The sequence below is a fragment of the Trachypithecus francoisi genome, unplaced genomic scaffold, assembly GCF_009764315.1.
Source record: "Trachypithecus francoisi isolate TF-2019V2 unplaced genomic scaffold, Tfra_2.0 Lachesis_group19, whole genome shotgun sequence".
Classification (NCBI taxonomy): domain Eukaryota; kingdom Metazoa; phylum Chordata; class Mammalia; order Primates; family Cercopithecidae; genus Trachypithecus; species Trachypithecus francoisi.
This window is the reverse complement of record NW_022681464.1, coordinates 24,109,738-24,122,791: the sequence shown is the minus strand read 5'-3', so window position 1 is coordinate 24,122,791 and position 13,054 is coordinate 24,109,738. Positions and strand designations below refer to the sequence as shown.

Genomic DNA, 13,054 nt, shown 5'->3' with positions numbered 1-13,054 from the left:
GATCACGAGGTCAGGAGATCGAGACCATCCTGGCTAACACGGTGAAATCCCGTCTCTACCAAAAATACAAAAAATTAGCCAGTGCATGCTGGCACCTTTAGTCCCAGCTACTCAGGAAGCTGAGGAAGGAGAATTGCTTGAACTTGGGAGATAGAGATTTCAGTGAGTCGAGATCCTGCCACTGCACTCCAGCCTGGGTGACAGAGCAAGACTCGGTCTCCAAAAAAAAAAAAAAAAGAGTATAAGCAGGCAATCATATGAACACATGGAGGGGAAAAAAGTCATACAGACAAAAAACACTGATCAACCCTATCAGTTATCAGAGAAATGTAAATAAAAACGTCATTTCTCAATCTGATTTGCAAACATTAAAAAACAAAAACTGTATTATCCAGAATGGCACAGATGTGAGGCAACAAGCACTCTCTCTCTGAAGAAAAGTGCAATTTACTATAGCTTTGCTGAAGGTTATTTTGTAGTATATATTGCAAAATTTAAAATGTATATATCTCTCCACCCAGTAATTCCATTTTTAAAGTCTAGTCAAATCTAGAACATGGACAAAATATATACATAATGATATTTACCGCAAAATTGTCTGTACTGATGAAAAACTAGAAGTAAACCCATTAAGAGCATGAAAATATATTACAGTATAACCAAATAAAAGAATACCATATTTAATGGTTAAAAAGAAGACTGAGTTATGCTGTTAAAGACAAAAAGCAAGTACAAGATAAACATGTATAGTATGATTCCACCTATAATTATTAAAACTATATATAAGTGGACAATGCAAGCTCTGGAAAGATAAACAGCAATTTGGTATCACTGGCACTTTTGGAGGTAGGTTGCTATCCTTGTAAACTCCCTACTAGATAGAATAACTTGAGGATGTGGGAGGAAGGGCCTCTTTCTAGTGTTCACCCTTACATTACATGACCCTAGCACCTTTGCCCTGCTCCTCAGGTATAAGCCTGATCCAAAGTGGACCACATCTTTCCTCTAGAAACTTGAAATTTGAAGTGACACAAAGATTGAAAGTTGCTGGACTAGGGTTATATCAAAAGCAATGCTTTCTAGAGGCTTAAAAACATTTGCTCTTAAATTCCCTGGAGCTTCTGCCACTTCTTGTTTAGTATTATAATATGAAAGTATTACAGAACATATTATAATACTTTATAATGTAATATAATATAATAAAGTATATGTTCTATAAAATATAAAAATATATAGTTTATATTATATAATATATATGTTCTATAAAATATAAAATATGGTAATACTTTAGTATTATAGAACAAGGTCCTTCAACTAAATAATACATTTCTCTTTCTCTGGCTATACTACCTAGCAACAGTTTCTATCTTTTGCAACTTTTAATTTGTATGGTATAAAAGTAGCACAGGATGGGACAAGAAGAAGGTGAAGATAAGAAGGTGAAGAAACACTGCTTTTTATTCAGACACTTCTATATTGCTTAAGTTTTTTTATAAGCATTAATTCACAAATTATTTCTCATAACTTATGAAAAAGAGTCACTGATTTTTAAAATAGCCGGAGTGTTTTTTTTAGAAGTATTTTTCCCAATTTCCATTAATATTTTGAGGGTTATATCTTATAGCCCAGCTATGACTTAATGGAAATTGCATGATTGTCTTACATTGTGAATTAAATATATTTAACACTAGTTTAATAATAATTTAAAAGTATAGTTCAATGTAATATCAAAAACCTCAGAGCCTAAAATTAATTTACTCAGAATATTTGCTCATATAGATATATTAAGTCTGAAATTTTTAAAAAGTGAAATACCTCTAACAGTGGCATTTCTTCTGTGATTATGGGATCTAAACGTCGATCAGGGCCATATTTAACAGATGTTTTCTCTTCTTTTGTGTTGTTAAGTCGAGGACCTTGAATTTCTAAATCCTGCTTCCCTCGGACTGACATACTCAAGGAATATTTTCCTGAAATAAAAAAAAAATCAATGCCCTTGAAAATAATTCGGTATGTTAACTGACATCAATTTAATTTGAATATGTGAATACCGTAAGTTTCAGATTATTTCTAGAAAAATTCTAGACAATTTTGATTAACATGATTAACCAAAGAATTTAGTATATTTTCATCTCATGTTTAACACCAACTAAGGTATGCTACTTAATTTCTCCCTTGGTTTTACATTCACTTTGCAAAAAAGACTACACATTACTCAACAGGAAGTCCTCTAAAATCTGTATTTAACCATGTGCCTATTAACTAACACAACCTGAGAGAATAACTGTCTTAGGCCCAATAATTTAATTTAGGCCATGAGAATGGATATCTATTCACAAAGAAAAGAAGTGGAAAGCAATGAAAAGGTCAACTTTTTACTTTCACTCATATTCGAATATATACACTAATTTGAATTATTTCTGGAATATAAATAACTGAATCTTCTCAAGAGACTGCACAAAGAAAATTAAATACAGCATAGTTTTCTCAAAATTAAACTTATTTAATATTCATGTGAAATTTTTCCCAAAAGCGTCCATGTAGTGCATGTATGTGTGAAAAAAGTTAGAGTATAATAACTATCTTTCTTGCAGGACTACTTAAAGCCTTTAATGTGCTGAAAGTCACTGTAATAATCTCAAATCAGATATAAAATGTATTGATTCCCACACTTCATGTGACCGAAATCCTTATTAGCATTTTACATAATAATGAGCTACACTAAATCATGAAAACTCTGCTTAGAAGATAGGATTTTAACAGTTAATTCAGAGTCTCTTCCCATTAATATTATACATGAACATATAAAGTATTTTAATGCATATATTTGGTGCCTTAAATAAAACAACTACCATTTTACTGACAACCATAAATGTGTGTACTAGATTAAGATCCTAGTTACGTACAAGTGTGAAAAGAAAGGAGATTCAAAAAGCTCTTAATATCCAGTTATCTTGCTTTAAAAATGCAATAAATTAGCATTTTTAAATTATAAATAATTTAAATTATAAATTATATAAATTATAAATAAACCTTGTCTGGTACTTGTCAACCAAAAAATACAAATACAGTACTAAAATGCAGACTACCTTACTCAATTTTAGTGCAAATTTTTTTCTTTAGTAAAATGTTTTTAGTTTCTATGGATTCATTTCACTTATTTTTCTTAAATGATGTACTGAATTATCCCAGATATCCAGGCAAGTATATTTAATTGCAAGTTAAAAGAACCAACAAATTTTCCAAGTGTGCCCACTTTCTCAATGTTAATAATCAGCTTTTGTAAATGCTAAATTCATGTTTGTCAAGGACTATTTGTTACAAAATAAGACATATCTATTAAAATGAAGAGCCAGAAGTAGGAAGTTTCATGGTAAACTCTGTCTCCTAGCATCTTTCCAACTTAAATAACTATATACAGTAATTACATGGTAATGTTAAATCGTGAAGGGTCCCCTGAGTTTAAAAAACAAAGAAAACTATGTTAAATGCACATACTGTGTAGTTTTACCCTTCAAAAATGTGTAGAACATACTGTATAGTGCACAAAGAATATCAGATTAACACTAAAGCCCTACTCTTTTTTCAAGACAGAAGACAGAACTTAAGGTATTTAATATCCAATGATGTGAAAATATAGGTCTTTAATTTGTTCCATGTTTTATAAAAAGGAAATATTCAAAAAATAGAACATATTAAGATGGGTTTTATATTGGCAGCAGACGATCAATGGTTAGAATTTACTAAATTTGGATCAATAACAGAAAAAAAATGCATACAGTCTAAAAATTAACAAAAGAAAACATATCAGAAGGGAATCAAGTTGTTTATTTTTGACACTAGAGATGATGTTAGAGGTTAAAATAATCTAAATTTGTCATTCTTAGATCTGGCTAAATGCCTTTATTTAACGATACATTAAACCTATTTAGAAAATACCAGGTTTTTGTTCATTTTATTCTATAGAATGATTTAAGAAAGTTTTCTAATTGTTTACCGATGCTATAGCCTTTACCTGTGTGACATCCGGGAAGAGCACCAATGCCATCTACTGTCATAGAGCCCTGAATAGTGCCAAGATTATAAACAACTCCCAGAATATGCAGCTCCCCTATGTGATGGGGAAAGAGCTTTAGTCTTGCCTGTGGAGATATTTAAGTCACTCTTATTATGCTTTCATAATATCTTAAATAGCACAATACCTAATTCTATAATGTTGCAAAAACATAAACTCATGACCTAAACTTTTAAAATGCCAATTAATTTATGAAAAGCATCCTCTTCAAAAGAAAATCTCTAAATTTAACAATTATAGGCCTAAACCCTCAATAATAACTTTTCATAAAAAGGACATCAAGAAGAAAGCAACGGGCTTCTCAGGAAACTAACAAATCCAAGACCACTGCAAATCACCAATTTCCTCCTGAGCAATTTCTATTTCCTAATCTTCCAAATTTTAGTTCTTAAGAAAACGAGAATATAAAATAAACTGAATAAAGATTTAAAAATTTGTTTTCATCTTACTTTCAGAAATGCATAAAGCAGATAAATAAAATAATTACCACTTTTGATTCTTCGCCATTAATTAAGAACTCTGAAATAACTTCAGTTCCAATCATTTCAGGTTCACTTGTAACCTAAAAAATAAATTTCATAAATTATACATTCTAATGAGCAAAATATCAGATTATTAACTTCCTATATATCAATACTTTCAAACAATAACACTAATTGAAGTCTGCATTTACTAGGTTTTTTACCACATGCTGAGCTCTACACAAAATGTTTTTATTTCCACCCCTAGAGTAGACCCAGGCTATAGTAGGCACTCAATATATATTTTCTTCATTTTGTTCAGTCCAACTCAACTGAGAAGGATAAGCAATCGATTCAAAGATGCCACTATCCACAGACCTGTAATCCAAGCTACTCAGGAGGCTGAGGCAGGAGAATCACTTGAACCTGGGAGGCAGAGGTTGCAGTGAGCCAAGACGGTGCCACTGCACTCCAGCCTGGGCGACAGAGCAAGACTCTGTTTCAAAACGGGGGAGCATATCAAAGATGCCACCACCAAGATAATAAAACCCTGAGAGAAAATACCTAGTTGTTCACAGTCAACAATGGCCAAAATGGTCATTTAATTTAATCTTACAATAATAGCAAATTTCTTCTTTTGCTCTGACCTGCCTCTTTTTCAACATTGGTCAACTACATAGAAAAGGTAATGGTGGGCTAAGCACGATAAAGACAGACAGGTGGACAAAAAGAGCAGTGGGAGAGAGGGAAAAAAGGCCTGTTTCCCCTAAAGCAATGACATTTCTCTGGTCATGTAGCAAAGCAGAGCTAACTGGCTCATACTGGAGATAAACCTGATCCTCATAAACACTATTTTACTATGACATTATTTAGCACAAAAAACAAAAAACTCCCTACATTCCAGTTCAGCATCTTAGCCCATCACCATCTTAGTCCATTTCTTCATTTCTCAGTCACGAAAAAATCCAAAGAGTTTGAAATTTATAGGAAAATATTATTTTAAGAAATATTTCATCATACAAAATGAAAATATTCACTTAACTTTAAACCTCCTTTAAAATCTCCCATATTGAATAGACTAATATACTTAAAAAGCTAATAAATCTTTTAAAAAAACGTTTCCAAGTGTAATTGTTCATACTCTTCTAATGAGTATTCCAGGCATCCAAAACATTAGAAAAATTGCAGAAGTTGCTAAAATTCAAGTCAGAATACAGTCTGGGAAATCTCAGTCATTCAAATTATTAACAATGAATATAAATAATACAAAATATCTTCAACAAATTTAACTAGCAGGACTTATTTATTTATTTAATTTTACTGTTTGTTATTTGTTTTTTGTGTTTTTTTTTTTGAGACAAGATCTTGCTCTGTCTCCCAGGGTGGAGTACAATGGCATGACCTCGGCTCACTGCAGCCTCAAGTTCCCAGACTCAAGCAATCCTCCCACCTCAGCCTCCTGGGTAGCTGGGACTATAGATGTGTATCACCACATCTGGCTAATTTTTAAATTTTTTCTAGAGATGGGGGTCTCACTATGTTGCCTAGGCTAGAGCAAGACTTAAAATAAGGCAATCTTTAAAAAATCAAAACACTTGAGCACTAAAATGCTGGGGTATTTCCCAGTTCCAAAATCTCACCCCCTTTATTTTTTGCCACATTATTAAAGCATTTAGCAAGGTAGTATTTAAAAAAAGCAAGTTATATAACAGATACTGGTGAATAAACTAATAAATTAGTAGCTATATATATATATATATATATATATATATGTCCAAGTTATTTCATTTATAGTCAGTTGGATATTAACAAACTATTTGGCCAGATCATTTCTGCTTCAAAATTAAATATCTTAGATATATAAAAGACTTATTAGACATGGAAATGAAAAGAAAAAATACAAATGAAGTTTTGAATAGGCAATTCACAAAAGAGGAAAAACAAATACAAGAGTTCAACTTCACCAGCAATCAATAAAATGGAAAATAAAAGATGGCATTTTTAAAATATCAAATCAACAAAGTTTTTAAGTAATACTGCTTACTGTCATAAAGATGAGACACCCAAACCCATATGCTGCTTAGTAAGAAGCTCATTGGTATGAACTTTTGTGAAACCAGCAGGGCACTAAAATATTTTTCCCTAAAATCTTCACTTCATGTCCTGGAATCTTCCCCACAGAAATAATCTAAAGGTAAAAAGCTACGCACAAAAATGTGCACCACAGAATTACTATGATAGTCAACAAATGGAAACTTGCCAAAAAAAACTATCAAAGATAGTAAAATAGTTTATGAATCACCCATATGATGTAATATTATGCAAAAATAAAATATTAAGTCACTTTGGTATCAGAATGTGACTATAAAACATAGAATGTAAAAAGCAACATACACAGCATAAAGGAATCCCAAATATGTGGGAAAAACATACAAATGAAAATAACTGGAAGCCCGGCATGGTGGCTCATGCCTGTAATCCCAGCACTTTGGGAGGCTGAGGCGGGAGGATCATGAGGTCTGGAATTGGAGACCAGTGTGGACAACATGGTGAAACCTCATCTCTACTAAAAATACAAAAATTAGCTGGGCGTGGTGGGTAAGCCTGTAATCCCAGCTACTTAGGAGGCTGTGGCAGGAGAATCACTTGAACCTGGGAGGCAGAGGTTGCAGTGAGCCAAGATCGCACCACTGCACTCCAGCCTGGGCAACAGCGCAAGACTCTGTCTCAAAAAAAAAAAAAAACTGGAAAGATACACAACAAAATGTTAACGTGGTTATTTCTAAATATTATGAAGACAGATGGTTTCACTTCTATTCCTTATGTTTTTCTGTATTTTCAATTTTCAAAAATAAGTACGTATCACAATTTTTATAACTAAGGAAAAATAAACCAAAAAGAAGTATAGCTCACTGTACAGAGTAAACTGAAATGTTACTACAGCGTCTGTTAGGCTGTAACTGAAACATAATTACAAATACCTTTTAATAACTTACTAGTTGTTTAACTTCTTCATTATCCTTTTCACTGAAATCTTTAGGATGAAACTTCCAAAGTAATGACAAATCAGTCAACAAAAGTGGAACTTTCAAAGGGTTTCTAAAAGCCACTTCCACTGTAATTGGTTCTATTTAAAAAAAAAAAAAAGCCTAAATTAATAACTTTAATAAACATCACACCTCATTCTCAGCTTCAATTTTCTAAATGTATCTTGCTTTCATAGCTCTGCATTTCTGTCTAGACTGTCCTTTATCACCTTATAAATGTCCATGTATTAAGGATTCGGTTGTAATACTACATTACCTCCTTGAAAAGATTTCCCCAATTTCTCTGTACTAAAGGATGCCATTCCCTCTTCTATATTCCAACATCACATTGCAAATTGTTGTAGAAGAGTCCCCATTGTCTGGTTTTATAAATGCAGCTCAGTAAATTATGAGTTCCTAATTTATTTTTGCATCCCCAGCACCAATTATGTTTGCCAAACAATAAATTATCTTGATCAGGTTGTAAGTAAAACAAATAAACAAAAAAAACAAATAAAAATTTAAGTATATCACCTTCTACAACTGCAAGTGGAAATCTTGAATTATCTGAGTAACTGTTCAAACAGTATTGTGTGGGATGAAAATTGGATGGAATTACTCCTTTGTTAACCACAGAAACAACTTGTTCCTCAAGTTCTCGCCACTGCTGAGAGGATTCAGAATCATATTCTTGATCAAGACTTACATGAGTAGCTGCTTGTTTTTCACCTAAAAAAAATTTGTAACAACACATTTATGAAGACTTGCCTCAAATAAAATGTATTTTAAATAAATATAAAGTACAGAAATAAATACATATATATACACACTCACTCTTGCCTGTTTCTAACTCTGAGTGAAAAATATACTCTCATTAACCCTAGCTTATGTGGATTTTGCTTATAATACTGATGTTCTTTTCCTCCTGACTCTGAAAGAATGTATTTTCCCTTGTGTCCACAAGCAATTTTTATATAAAACATTTCAAATATACAGAAAAGGCATGGAGACTAATATAACAAATATTTGTATACTAAAATTTAACAAATGTCAACTTTTGCCTATGATCCCAAATATTTTTTATAAAACAAACATCACAGATAGAGTCAATGTCCTCTCTGCACTCCTCCCCCCAATCTTACTACTCTCCTTCGCCCCCACTGGCATTACTTCTTTGCAGAGGTATTCCAAAGTTAAAGTGTATCGTTTTCATCCAGGATTTTACCACATAAGTATATACAAAAACAATGCATGAAATTAGCTTGTATGTTTGAAACTTATACTGTGATTGACTCCTCACTCAGTATCATGTTGTGGGAAATGCAGAATTAGCATGAATTCTCATGTACTGCAGCATAAATCCATTACGTGAATATACAAAAGTAGATCAATTAATTCTCCATTAGGAATTCTAGTTCTTTCACTCTTTTGCTATTGCAAACAATGCTACTATGAATATGACAATTTTTAAAAAAAAATACTAAATCATATCTCAAGGAGAAACATACTGATTAAATTCAAATATAAGAGTGTTTAAAATTACAAAGTTTAACAGCCATCGAGAGCTTTAAAATATATGTATTTATATAATATATTTGTATAGATTTAGTGGGTACAAGTGATGTTTTGTTATACAGATATATTTCCCTGGTGGCAGTCTGGGCTTTTAGTGTAGCTATCAACCAAATAGTATACACTGTATCCATAAGTAATTTCTCATCCTTCACTCTCTACCCTCCCAAGTCTCAATGTCTATGTGTACACATTATTTAGCTCCAAACCCACTTATCAATGAGAGCATGTAGTATTTGACTTTCTGTTTCTGAGTTATTTAACATAAAATAATGAAAAGCTTAATATATTTATACTTTTGTTCCATTATTGCCATCCTAGGGCTCAATCCTAAAGAAATAATCCTGCATTTTTAAAACAGTCTTACAAGAACAGAACATTGGTAACAGAACATTGGTATTCTCTGCTTCCATGTACATTTGAAAATTTTCATGATAAGACATTTAAAAAACAAATTTTATCTACAAAGATGTCCATCACAATACGATTTTTTTTTTGTTTTGTTTTGGGAGACAGTCTTGCTGGAGTGCAGTGGTGCGATCTCGGCTCACTACAACCTCCGCCTCCTGGGTTCAAGCGTTTCTCCTGATTCAGGAGAAACGTGTGAGCCATCACGCTTGGTCACAATATAATTTTATATAAGCAAAAGATGGAAACAGTCTATATATATCAAGTGGATGTTAAAATAAAGTACTTTATAAGCACTGAATAGAGTATCTTACTAACATTAAAAGTTTATGAAGATTATATAATAACAAAAGCATTCTTTATGTGAGAAAAGCTATTGTAATTACAACTGTTTTGTTTTCATTGTTTTTAGTTTTTAAAGCTGGGAAGAAAAACACCAAAATAGCAGTTATCTTCAGGTGGCAGGACAAAAGAAGTAATAAAGAGCTATTCATAGGCCGGGCGCGGTGGCTCAAGCCTGTAATCCCAACACTTTGGGAGGCCGAGACGGGCAGATCACGAGGTCAGGAGATCGAGACCGTCCTGGCTAACACGATGAAACCCCGTCTCTACTAAAAAATACAAAAAGCTAGCCGGGCGAGGTGGCGGGCGCCTGTAGTCCCAGCTACTCGGGAGGCTGAGGCAGGAGAATGGCGTAAACCCGGAGGTGGAGCTTGCAGTGAGCTGAGATCCAGCCACTGCACTCCAGCCCAGGCAACAGAGCGAGACGCCGTCTCAAAAAAAAAAAAAAAAAAAAAAAGTGCTATTCATTTTCTCTCTTTTTTTTTTTTGAGACAAAGTTTCACTCTGTCGCCCAGGATGGAGTGCGGTGTTGTAATCTTGGCTCACTGCAACCTCCGCCTCCCAGGTTCACGCCATTCTCCTACCTCAGCCTCTTGAGCAGCTGGGACTACAAGTGTGTGCTACCACGCCCAGCTAATTTTTTTGTATTTTTAGTCGAGACAGGGTTTCACCATGTTAGCCAGGATGGTCTCGATATCCTGACCTCGTGATCTGCCAGCCTCAGCCTCCCAAAGTGCTGGGATTACAGGAATGAGCCAACCGCGCCTGGCTGAGCTATTAATTTTCAAATATTCAACTATACATCGTTTTTTAAATGGAGAAAGGAAAAAAAGTTTTTTTTTAAATTGTCATTAGGTAATTAGGCTAAATAAAACTTCACTAACCATCTGCTGGTCGTCTGTCATGGCCAAAAAAAACCCGTGTTGCTGAACTGTTAATATATGGTAAAGGAAGCTGTGGCAAAGGACCATCTGGTGACAGCTGACTTACATTCTGAGAGAAATATAAAAGGGAAAAAAAAAGGTAGTTTTTGTGAAAATGGTATTTTTGTTTCCTCATTTCTTAATACACAAGGCTTTAAAAAGATGTTAAGCAAGAATATTAAGATACATAATTACTAGTTTTATTTCACATATCAGTCATAAAATTTTACAACTCGGAAGAACCTCAGATATTTATTTTGTCTCAAAAGAATCTTACTGAGGCTACTCAGCTAATTATCTGGATGTTAAACGTGCAAAATTTATTTTAGTAAGCATTTTACTTCTTATGACTCATTATAGCATCCTATCTGCCAAAATTCTAACCCATATAATTTCAAATTAATAAAGTCTAGACCCTAAGGGTAGTTATTTTCTGCAGGATAGATATACTATGCTCTATTCACAGGCCCTGGGAAAAGATTTACAACTTCCCAATTTTTCCATAAAACAATGCTTTATATGTTCTATCTGCTTGCCTCAGTGAAACAGTCCTTCTTCCTGTTAATTTTTTTGCATTGCATCATAATAGCCTGTCTACTTTCCACAGATCCATACCTCCTCATCTTTCACAAGGAAAAGAACATAGAATGTCCATCTCCAAAGGATGGTAAAGAGAACCCACTTAAAACCAACTGTAAAATCGGTTATGAGTCTATAAAAGCATGATGAATAAAGAATCCAGAAAACCCGTGGAATCTTTTTTTTTTGAGATCCTAAGAACAGCCATAAATCAAGTATTCATTGCAATATTAAAATTCTCTTTTCAAGAACTGTGGAAGGGGCGATGTAACCAAGATCTATAGCCAAGAAGCCTAGCCTGCCACAGCTTGTTTATGACTGATAACTACATATATTCTAATAAAACTATCCTAAGATAAGGTAATAAATAAACACTTTTCACTAAAATACAGTTTTAATATCTACTCCTGAATGAAAATAAGCATTCACCTTGTAAACATAAAGATATTCTCTGAGGAAAGCCCCTTGTTGAGCAGCAGATTGTTTACTTTCATTGATTAAAATATGCCTAAAAGCAGACACAGCATTGTCCAGTTGTCTAAGAGTATAGGACTGGCGCCCAATAGTGAAGTTAATGTGATCCTCTGCAAGAGACCAGCCTTTTCCTTTGTAAACTTGCATGGCTTGACAATAACAGCGTAAAGCATGCTTTTTCTGTAAGAAAATAAACAAAATAATGTATTATACTCCAAATTTGTTTGAACTAGAAAAAACAAATACAAACACACACATAGAAACAATTAAGTAACTGGTTCTTCCTCTAAGGGAGACTGGGATAATGAAGAAAATAAAACTAACATTTATGATAATCCCTTCACAATTATACACGGCATGATACAGATTAAGTTACCTGAGCCATTTGTGTGTGTGTGTGTGTGTGTTAGAGAGGAGTAGGGTACATAAAGGAGGGTAAGGGAGACCCGACTGCTTTGACATCTGCCCACTACTTCTCTGAGCCACAATTTCAAAACGTCAGCTACAGAGGAAAGAGCTTACTTCTCAACTTGACTTTATCTACCTCAAATTCTTTCTGGAAAAAAAGCCAAGGAATATGTAAACAAACTTCAACATCTAAAATGGTTAGATTTCACTAAAACTATGATGAAAAAAATGTTTTCATACTCTAACTAGAAGCATGTTATGTCTTCAAACAGTTTCTTCATATTATGTAAAACATCAAACACATTTATCAAACTTTTTTCTTGCCTACGATCAAAGACTTACATTGAATGTATGTGGCTACATATGCCAGAGGTACACATATGCCATAGTATTGCACAGCACAAAGTCTAATAATATACAAATAACAATTTGCATATTGTTATTAACAATTCACATACTGGACCAACCATGCTGATCCCAGCCTGCCTGCCTGCCTGCCTGCCAGCCAGAACTCACTGGCCAGTCTTGTGACCACTGAAAGATTATACCTCACGCGGTTCAAATAAAGCAGTGGGCTAGGACAGCAGCACAGTAAACACTGCCTGGGCCAGACATTACTGCATCAGGTGCTACCACAGCCTCCTTTTTAAGGTGCTATTGCCAAGTGTCAGGGCATACTTCCTGGTGACCGGTGCATCTACTGCAGGACTTAAGAAGAGCAAGAGATTAATAATATACCAGAATGATATACAAGATGTGTGTTCAAAATGGAAAATTGCAAGGAAT

The 13,054-nt window shown here is 33.8% G+C and overlaps 1 protein-coding gene across 4 annotated transcripts in view; it reads right to left on the bottom strand.

Moving 5' to 3' along the window:
• Positions 1-13,054, bottom strand: part of TRAPPC8 (trafficking protein particle complex 8) — a 117,557-nt gene that overhangs the window by 34,691 nt on the left and 69,812 nt on the right. For all 4 annotated transcript variants that reach the window (XR_004429214.1, XM_033178051.1, XM_033178052.1 and 1 more), the window contains exons 13-19: positions 11,816-12,040; positions 10,769-10,877; positions 8,097-8,291; positions 7,533-7,663; positions 4,563-4,637; positions 4,016-4,142; positions 1,816-1,970 (exon numbers count right to left, since the gene is read on the bottom strand). Coding sequence is in view for 3 of the 4 variants with exons in the window: in XM_033178051.1 (XP_033033942.1) it covers positions 1,816-1,970; positions 4,016-4,142; positions 4,563-4,637; positions 7,533-7,663; positions 8,097-8,291; positions 10,769-10,877; positions 11,816-12,040 (1,017 nt within the window). In the remaining variant the exon portion in view is untranslated. The remainder of the gene's footprint in view (positions 1-1,815; positions 1,971-4,015; positions 4,143-4,562; positions 4,638-7,532; positions 7,664-8,096; positions 8,292-10,768; positions 10,878-11,815; positions 12,041-13,054) is intronic.